At 57.4% G+C, this 9,353-nt stretch overlaps 1 protein-coding gene across 1 annotated transcript; it reads right to left on the bottom strand.

Annotated features, from left to right (window-relative positions):
• Positions 1-4,618: 4,618 nt before the first annotated feature.
• On the bottom strand, positions 4,619-8,419 carry LOC148594077 (coiled-coil domain-containing protein 81-like). Its single transcript, XM_088528061.1, has 6 exons — positions 8,341-8,419; positions 7,517-7,578; positions 6,838-6,985; positions 6,252-6,508; positions 5,792-5,877; positions 4,619-4,823 (listed from the first exon to the last, which is right to left on the bottom strand). Exons 1-6 carry the CDS (start codon positions 8,417-8,419, stop codon positions 4,619-4,621), a joined length of 837 nt encoding a protein of 278 aa, XP_088384187.1.
• Between the last annotated feature and the right edge of the window lie 934 nt (positions 8,420-9,353).

A 9,353-nucleotide genomic window follows, 5' to 3' on the forward strand; every position in this document is an offset into this window, starting at 1 on the left:
TGTAGGATGTAATACGATACAGCATCCCAGATCGTGACAATCTCTGGAAAGCACGGGAAAGATTCATCAGTGCTCGTGTCAGGCGACTCACAAGCTCTCTGCAAGCTGCTCCCCCCGAGGTGACAGGCAGGCATGTTCAAACCAACCAAAGAGCTACCACCCCAGGTGCCGAGCTGGCCTTTGCCGCTGTTTCAGGCTGCCAGTCTTACGCTGATCCCAGTGGAGGTGCCGAGGAGAAAGCGGAACAAGGGAAGGATTTGGCACAAGCGCAATGGCCACCTCATTCCTGGCAAAGGATGCCATCTCCAAGCACAAAATATGTTTTGCCTATTGGAGGCACGTGAGGATGGAGGGGGAAGAAACAGAGGTTATCCTGAACAAGAAGAGAGGCCACCTTGGATTCACTCCAATGCAAAGGATTTGATTCCCCCAGGGGCATTTGGTGGCAGGCGCTTGAGAGCCCCATGGGAATGCAGGGACACCTGCAGCTCCTGGAGGAGGGACCTACTCCCCCCCGGCGGCTGTCCCCAGAAGGCTTCCCCCTTCCCAGGCAGACGGGACCTTGCACTATAACTCCCTCAGCAGAGGGAGCAGTGCCCAAAGGAGCCTTGGGGCTCAGGGTAGCTGCAGGCCCAAGACGCACAATTCCTAGCTGCCGCTCTGTCTCTCACAGGAGACAGGAGCCTCAGGCCAGGTTCTCGCAACAGTCCCCAGCCTTCTGCAGGGCCACAGTCCCAGGGCCACAGCTGTTTTGTCACCTCACAGGTTCTGCGGCACCTGGCGAAGCAGCACCCAAAGCCCTTACCCTCAGTGGAGAGCTGCAGGAGCACTGGGAACAAAATGGAGTGCACCGGACTGATGACCTCGGTCCAGAAGCCCTCCATCTTGGCTTCCCCCTTGTCCTTGGCTCGCTAGTCGAGCAGGGAAGAAGGATTCTCTACCGCGACCTCGCCAAGGACTCCTCTCTCTCCAACGAGCCCCTTGTTCTCAGGCCGTGAGGGAGAGCTTCCCCGAGCACTCCGGCTGCCTCCTGTGTGCACTCCTCGTCACCGAGAAGCTCCAAAGGACAGCAGTGGAGCAGAGCACGGCGAGCAGTGACCAGCAGCGCGCGTGCCTGGCAGGGAAGTGACAGGGCCCTGCCGGTCGCTGGGGGGGTCACCTCCTTGTGATGCAGCACAGGCCAGTGTGACCTCAGCGCGTGTCACCAGGGGCTGCCTGAGGGGAGCGGCAGCTGAAACAGCCAGGGAAGGAGGAGAGAGATGTCCCCTCTCGCCCTGGCACACAGACCGCTGCCTTCGTCCCAGCCGTGGGGCCAAGGGTGAGGACAGACACATCAGCAGTGCGTCTAAAGAGTGCCAAAACTGCGAAATGTCAAAAACGGGGCACTGCAGTAGCCACGTCTGCCACCAAGCCCTGACAGCACTCCCTGATGGCGAATCCTTGCGTGTCTAGCTCCAGCCCTGTAAGTTTCCTGCTGTTTGTCATCTCAAGGAGCCCAGCAAGACGAGGACATTGCGTCGTGGTTGTTTCTTGCTGAGTCCTGCAAAGTGATGCCACCATCGTCGCCTTCACCTCCTGGGAGAGGGATTTTAGGCCATCCCACCTGCTAGTGCCATGTGGTGATGCCAGAGAATCTTCCCACTTGAAAGTGCCTGGAGTGCCCCCAGGACATGGAAGCAGCACGGTCACAGAGTGACACGGAGAGTTTCTCCTTGGCCATTCCCACCCCAACCGTCTTGTCTGCACTTTTCCCCAAGTGCCCGTGCAAGGAGCAAGAGACTTCAGTGCACGAGCAGATGCAGGGCTGTCACAGTTGGAACGGAAGCCATGTCCTCCGCAGGGAAAGCCTCGTGTCACAGGAGAGTTAATGTCCAAAAAACCCACCTACTCAAAAACCCTGCATGTGCACACACACACACACGCACGCAATGCCCCCTGCCAGAGAGAGCCCAGGCAGTAGACCCCTTGTGTCTGCAAAGTGACAAGATGAGGTTAAGAAGCTACCCCTCTTGAAAGTTTTGATGCTCCACATTTGTAAGCAACTCCCCGAGCACTGTTCCATGTCTGGATAGAAGTCTGTCTCAAGAATTGCCGTTTCTTGCAAATGGAGTATGCATTGGCGCAGGAAAGACAGTGTGGCGTGGTTTTTCTACCATATGCCAAGGGTTCTGTTTGTCACCTATGGGTCGCTAAAACCCATTTGTCAATGAGCACGGCAGAAAGGAGCAGAAGCCCCCACTTCTTCTTTCATGGACGCGCTGAGTTTCCACTTGAGTTTAGCAAGGCCCACTTGGGGCCTTGGTGGAGCTTCTGCTCGCACTTTCCCCAAGCAGAGCCCCGTGCAGGGTCAGGGAGTTGAAGGCAAGCAAGAGGGCTCTGCTTCACAGGAGCTGCCCACTGCTGTAGCCGCCAGCAGCTCCCTTGCAGAGGCCTGTGCGGGGCTCCGGCCCCATCCTCTACAGCTCCCTGCCTCACTGGCACAGGCTAAAATTGGTGCAGCCCCTCCAGTCACACAGCAACTAGTACCATCCCAGCATCAACAGGGGAGTGGCAATGACACCGTCGGTTAGAAGGCATGGAATACATCATCTTTCTGTTTGCCATGCAGAATGTAAGGCAACTTGTTTCTCACTGCGCAGGAATGTGCATGTCTCAGTGCAGGAAGTGGCCAAGGTCTTCCCCAGGCCTTGCTTTCCCCTAGCTGGGAAGGATGTTGTTTTGAGGCGTGGAAGCTGCCCCAGGGAAGAGCAGCCGGGAAGGCTGCAGAGGGCTTCCCCCACAGGCGTGCTGGCTTTGCTTTGGCCTGCGGATGGGGGATCGGTTCTGCAGCGCAGGCATGTCCTCTCGCTGCGGGAGCCCTCCCGGCCTTGCTCAAGGCTTGTCCTGGGGAGCAGAAAGCAGAGCCGCAGTGCCCAGCATTATCTCAGAAACGGCTGCCTTGGAGGGCCTTTCTTCTTCCCTTTCCGTGGTCAAGAGAGAGCTCTGGCCCAGAGCAAGAGTGTCCCGGGAGACAGGCCTCCCCGCTCTCCTTGCTGCCTTGTGTGCCCTGCCTGCCCTTCCAAAGCTGTCCTGCTGCTGCTTTTAAGGCTCAGAATGCACCAACAAAAGGCTCAGAGCAACTCCAAAACACGCTTTATTTTCTGGAGGAAAGGACATTTCTGTTGCAAACGCCCAGGTTTTGGACTCCATGCTCTTTCTTCTTGAGCTTGCTCATGAGCAAAGCACTGAGGGGGAACATGAAAAAAGTCCTGAGTGAATCATAACATGCAGGTACCTTGTGGAAATCCAATGACACATCCCAGGCCCCCAGCCCACGCCCATGGGAAAGATGATTGGTGCACGTGCAGACCCAAGCGAAGTTCCAAGGGCTTCTGTGTCCTGGGCTAGGAGGGCAGCAAAAGACCCTCTTTCCCACAGGCCGTGGCACCAAGGTCTTGGCAGGAACAGGGACCTGGCTTTGCTTGGGAGCTTCTTACCAGCGAGCCTCCTCCTCCTGCTTCTGCCTCTGCCGGTTTTCCTCCACCCTTTCCTTCCAGCGGTCTCGAAGCACTTTGTAGGATGTTGTGAGCTGCATGCTTTCCTTGGCTTGTACCAAAAGATGTCTGCAAGAGGAGTAAAATAGTCCCCCTCCTGCTACCTGGGGACACTTGGGGGGTTCTTCCCGCCTCAGCTGCTGCAAACCCACAGCAGCAGAATTCATGGGATGTCGTCTACCATGCCCCGCAGGTGAGGGATTTGGGTGCTAGCACATCCGGGGTGTCATCTGCACCATGGTCGCAGGGGCCAGCCTGCAACTTGCAAGCCTCTGCACACTCACTTGTCCGCTGCCATCCCAGTGCCTGGGGAAGAGCGCTGGCCAGGGGCGCTTGGCTTCTTCACAATTTGTGTCTGTTTTGCAAAGGCAAGAAGAACAATTTTCAGGAGGAGAATCAGGAGGGAGGAGTGAAGAGGGAATCCGGAGGTTGCCACCCCCTTGCGCATTTCCCCTGGCTGCAGCCATCTCCCTCCTTGGAAGGGCTGAGCCCACTTGGGAGCTGCCCCAGGCAGGCAGCAGTCCTCCTCCTGGGCCCTGGCTGCCTGCAAAGCCCTGCTGCCTGCCCGACAGGCAGGAGAGACCCCTTTCTCAGAGGCCTCTCCAAGACATCCCATACCTTGTCCTGACGTGGGGCCCTTTCTGCCACCACAGCCTGCTCTTCCTTCAGTGCTGCTTGCCCTCGCCTGTCTTTTAAGATGGAGACGCGTGCAGCTCGTGGAGCACCCTGCACGGGTGGGAAGGCTGTTTCCTGAGGAGGGCACAGAAAGGCAGCAGGATTAGACTGCTCGGCTACTGGGAGGGAGAGTTGTTGGCTTTTGCTCTGCACCCTCTCTTCCAGCCCTGCTCTTGAGCCTCAGCGGCTCTTTGCCCCTTGTTGACACAGCGGGAGTATCCCTCTCTTCTGCCCTAACTGAGCAGGGGCTCAAGAGGCGCCAGCTTGTCTGTTATGCCTTCAAAGGCAAAGAGACCCCATTTCTGTGATTAACAAAACCACGGAAGACTTTCTGCAGGCATTCTGGGAAGACACAACCGAAAATGCAGTTGCACAAGTAGAGCCAAAGTTGCATCATTGCAGGACACTTCTCAAAGTGCAAGAGGCCACTGGGGCTTGTAGGGAGCCCGCGCTGAGGGCCCTTTACGCAACATCCCATCGCACACCTGTGTGGCAGTCCTGGGAGCAGCACGGGCAGCGGCAGTCCGAGGTGCAGCTGGAGGATGTGGCTGGAGGTCGAACTTCACCTTCTTCTCTGGTTTGTCCACGATGCGAGCCAACCGTTTGGCAAGGTTGCTGAGAAGACATCGTGGGATGCAAGAGGTTGAGGGCAGGGGGGCATCTGCTCCCACAAGGGACAAGATGGGATTCCCTCACATCTTAAGGAACTCCTTCTGAACTAAGCATTTCCTGTCAGCTCCCCAAGACGTCCCGATGCTGGAGGAAAGTTAAGGTGATGGGAGGCTCCCACGCAAAGCAACGCACGCTTGCCTGCCAGCAAGAGAACAACCTGAACCGGGACCTGTGTCAGGAGCCTTTTGGAGGCCCTAGGGCCAGCATGTGCAAAGGGGCCCTCTCTGATGCACGGGTAGAAACAAGCACAGCCCTCCTCCCTTCCGCCGAGGCTCTCACCTGACAGCAGGCTGTTTCTCCGTGCCTTGCTGCCTGCTCTCTGTGCCTACGTTTGGCAGCCTTGGGAGACTCAGCTCCTCGCGCTGCTGCAGGCGCTTGCCGGGTTGCTGCTCTGCAAGGAGGAAGGGAGGAAGGTCTTCGGCAAAGCCTGCTGAGCAGCACCTTTCCAGGTGGCCGCCGTGAGGCAGCGTGGGGGGACAGGGAGCCAACGTGCCCCGCAGGCAGGGAACTTTGGCCTTACTTTCGCTGGTGGTAGAGGTGGTGCTGCCCAGCTCTTTGGGCTTGTCCTTCCCAAAGCGGGAGGCTGTGGAGGCAACCTTGGCTTCCACGCTGCCTTTCTCCACGAGCCGAAACCTGGAAAGCAGAAGACAAGGCGAGTTGGAAGAAAGGGGGCTGTCTGCCCTCGGCCTCTTCCTGGCACTCATGCTCGTCCCGAACCACTGACACCTCCTCTCCTGCCCTCTGCTTTGCCTCCACGCGCACCTTCCTGGGTGGCTCTGGCAGTGTCCCTCCAATGCTGGAGAACTGCGCCTAAGTACCTGTGAGCACTGAGGCCCGTCAGAGCACACGGCGGAGCAGGAGCTGCGAGGGCCCTGTCAGGCAGCCAAGGGCTGCAAATGAAACACACTCACCTGGGGAACATGTGCACGGGGCGAAAGTCAGTCCTGGGAACAGGGATCTTGTCAGTTGCTTTCTTGGGATCCCTTGCCCACGGTACCTGCAACGCAGCACAGGCCTTTTGGGATGTTTCTGAGGCAGCGTCCTACCTGCTGGCAAAGGCAGCAGCCCCTGCTGGTGCTGCAGGAGGAGCCTGCCGCTCCAAAGCCACCTTGTCAGTGCTGAGCATGCCCATAAGCCCCTTGATGTGGAGTGCAGATGCTGCACGAGAGAGACTTGAGAGTGGCGAATACCCGTGTGAGTCCTTCTGCATAGACGAGGATGCAGGAAAGTGTGGCAGGGCACTCTCCTTGGACGTGGAGACTTTGGTGGGAGCAAGCTTTGGAGAAGGTGTTTGTTTAGCTGGCCAAGGGCGGGAAGCCACAGAGACTTTGCAAAGAAATGGAAGCAGGCCTGGAAAGCAGGGGAACTTACACTGCGAAGGGCTGAAATCAGGCTTGCCCTTTTCTCTAAACGTTTGATGCAGCTGGCATAAAACATCATGTACAAGGTGTCTTCCTGGCAGGTCAGAACACCAATGTCCCTGAAGACAAAGGCGACATTATGCTTCTTCTCCAAGTGGAAAGAGAATAAGCGAATCGTCTCTTCCACACAGTCTTGTATGATATGCCGTGGAAAGGAGATGAACAGGGACAACAGGTGGTAGTTCAGTGGCGCGATCCTGATATCATCTGCAAGGCAGAGAGACAGTGTGAGTGCGACAGCAGACCCAATTGGCCTTGCTGGGCCATCAAGGCATAGCAGTGGCATGGAGGCAAATGTTGGGGCAGCTTGGGGAAAGACAGTCCCACTTGCTGCAACACTGGCAACAGAAGACTCCAGAGAAGGTCTTGCCCACGAATTAGCTCTCTGGGTGATGGTTTGCGTGGGGGCTCTCTGTGTTTCCCCACCTGTGGAGGGCATTGCCCTGCTTCTGGCAGCCCCTGCAAAGAGCAGGGAGCACACTCCCAGCCCGTGTAGAATGGCAAGGGGAAGCAGAGAGTGGTCCCTGCTGTCTCACCAGGAAGAGTCACTTTCACCCCCTGCGGCCAGGCCACCTTCATGCCCAACTTGAAGATGGGTCTTCGAACCATGAGCAGCCCTTCTTCACCCAGGTTCAGTGGCTCCTGGACTGTACAGAAGGTGCCAAGACCCTCCACCAAGACACCCTACACATGGAAAGACAGAAAGGCCAGTGTGTAAGCATTCTGTTGATGGAAAACGGGAGGACTGTGTGAAGGTGGGCAGACTGCTCTGTGCCCTCCCTGCTGTTTTAGTAAAGCAGAGCAAGACTTTGGGAAGCTGTGGAGGAGAGCCCCTTGCTGCAGATGTTTTCCTCACCCTCCCCTGCACATTTGGTCCTCAGTGTCCTCCAAGTATTTCCTACCATCCTACAATCTGAGAGCACCAGAAGAAGCCAGGGCTCTCCAAGAGTACAGAGGCCGGAAAGTGCCTCCGCCTGCTTGCTTGGTCTCTCCATTTGAGACACGGAGAAAAGAGAAGCCTCACGAGGTGCTGACTATTTTCTCACATGAGCTCTGAACGTTCTTCTCCTCTCGGTTTTCAAGGAGCTACTCTATCTCATGCTTGCGGGTGGCAGTGTGCCTGCCTGGTGGTGAGGTAAGGATTTCTCCCAGGACCCAGGTCTCTCTGAACACGTGAAACCCTGCAAGGCGAGGGGAATCCGGCCGCCAGCCCACCTTGTTCTGCCTCAGCTGCTGTAGGATGTAATACGATACAGCATCCCAGATCGTGACAATCTCTGGAAAGCACGGGAAAGATTCATCAGTGCTCGTGTCAGGCGACTCACAAGCTCTCTGCAAGCTGCTCCCCCCGAGGTGACAGGCAGGCATGTTCAAACCAACCAAAGAGCTACCACCCCAGGTGCCGAGCTGGCCTTTGCCGCTGTTTCAGGCTGCCAGTCTTACGCTGATCCCAGTGGAGGTGCCGAGGAGAAAGCGGAACAAGGGAAGGATTTGGCACAAGCGCAATGGCCACCTCATTCCTGGCAAAGGATGCCATCTCCAAGCACAAAATATGTTTTGCCTATTGGAGGCACGTGAGGATGGAGGGGGAAGAAACAGAGGTTATCCTGAACAAGAAGAGAGGCCACCTTGGATTCACTCCAATGCAAAGGATTTGATTCCCCCAGGGGCATTTGGTGGCAGGCGCTTGAGAGCCCCATGGGAATGCAGGGACACCTGCAGCTCCTGGAGGAGGGACCTACTCCCCCCCGGCGGCTGTCCCCAGAAGGCTTCCCCCTTCCCAGGCAGACGGGACCTTGCACTATAACTCCCTCAGCAGAGGGAGCAGTGCCCAAAGGAGCCTTGGGGCTCAGGGTAGCTGCAGGCCCAAGACGCACAATTCCTAGCTGCCGCTCTGTCTCTCACAGGAGACAGGAGCCTCAGGCCAGGTTCTCGCAACAGTCCCCAGCCTTCTGCAGGGCCACAGTCCCAGGGCCACAGCTGTTTTGTCACCTCACAGGTTCTGCGGCACCTGGCGAAGCAGCACCCAAAGCCCTTACCCTCAGTGGAGAGCTGCAGGAGCACTGGGAACAAAATGGAGTGCACCGGACTGATGACCTCGGTCCAGAAGCCCTCCATCTTGGCTTCCCCCTTGTCCTTGGCTCGCTAGTCGAGCAGGGAAGAAGGATTCTCTTCCGCGACCTCGCCAAGGACTCCTCTCTCTCCAACGAGCCCCTTGTTCTCAGGCCGTGAGGGAGAGCTTCCCCGAGCACTCCTGCTGCCTCCTGTGTGCACTCCTCGTCACCGAGAAGCTCCAAAGGACAGCAGTGGAGCAGAGCACGGCGAGCAGTGACCAGCAGCGCGCGTGCCTGGCAGGGAAGTGACAGGGCCCTGCCGGTCGCTGGGGGGTCACCTCCTTGTGATGCAGCACAGGCCAGTGTGACCTCAGCGCGTGTCACCAGGGGCTGCCTGAGGGGAGCGGCAGCTGAAACAGCCAGGGAAGGAGGAGAGAGATGTCCCCTCTCGCCCTGGCACACAGACCGCTGCCTTCGTCCCAGCCGTGGGGCCAAGGGTGAGGACAGACACATCAGCAGTGCGTCTAAAGAGTGCCAAAACTGCGAAATGTCAAAAATGGGGCACTGCAGTAGCCACGTCTGCCACCAAGCCCCGACAGCACTCCCTGATGGCGAATCCTTGCGTGTCTAGCTCCAGCCCTGTAAGTTTCCTGCTGTTTGTCATCTCAAGGAGCCCAGCAAGACGAGGACATTGCGTCGTGGTTGTTTCTTGCTGAGTCCTGCAAAGTGATGCCACCATCGTCGCCTTCACCTCCTGGGAGAGGGATTTTAGGCCATCCCACCTGCTAGTGCCATGTGGTGATGCCAGAGAATCTTCCCACTTGAAAGTGCCTGGAGTGCCCCCAGGACATGGAAGCAGCACGGTCACAGAGTGACACGGAGAGTTTCTCCTTGGCCATTCCCACCCCAACCGTCTTGTCTGCACTTTTCCCCAAGTGCCCGTGCAAGGAGCAAGAGACTTCAGTGCACGAGCAGATGCAGGGCTGTCACAGTTGGAA

The sequence above is a fragment of the Tinamus guttatus genome, unplaced genomic scaffold (genome assembly GCF_059628265.1).
Source record: "Tinamus guttatus ecotype Peru unplaced genomic scaffold, ASM5962826v1 Tinamus_guttatus_pri_ptg000300l, whole genome shotgun sequence".
NCBI lineage: Eukaryota > Metazoa > Chordata > Aves > Tinamiformes > Tinamidae > Tinamus > Tinamus guttatus.

Excerpts from the sequence above, each read along its gene's own strand:
- LOC148594077 (XM_088528061.1), bottom strand. The coding sequence starts at position 8,419 with ATGGAGGGCTTCTGGACCGAGGTCATCAGTCCGGTGCACTCCATTTTG. Across the intron at positions 6,509-6,837 it reads GGTGAAAGTGACTCTTCCTG|ATGATATCAGGATCGCGCCA; the intron begins GTGAGACAGCAG and ends TCTGCCTTGCAG. Across the intron at positions 5,878-6,251 it reads TGATTTCAGCCCTTCGCAGT|GTACCGTGGGCAAGGGATCC; the intron begins GTAAGTTCCCCT and ends GCTGCGTTGCAG.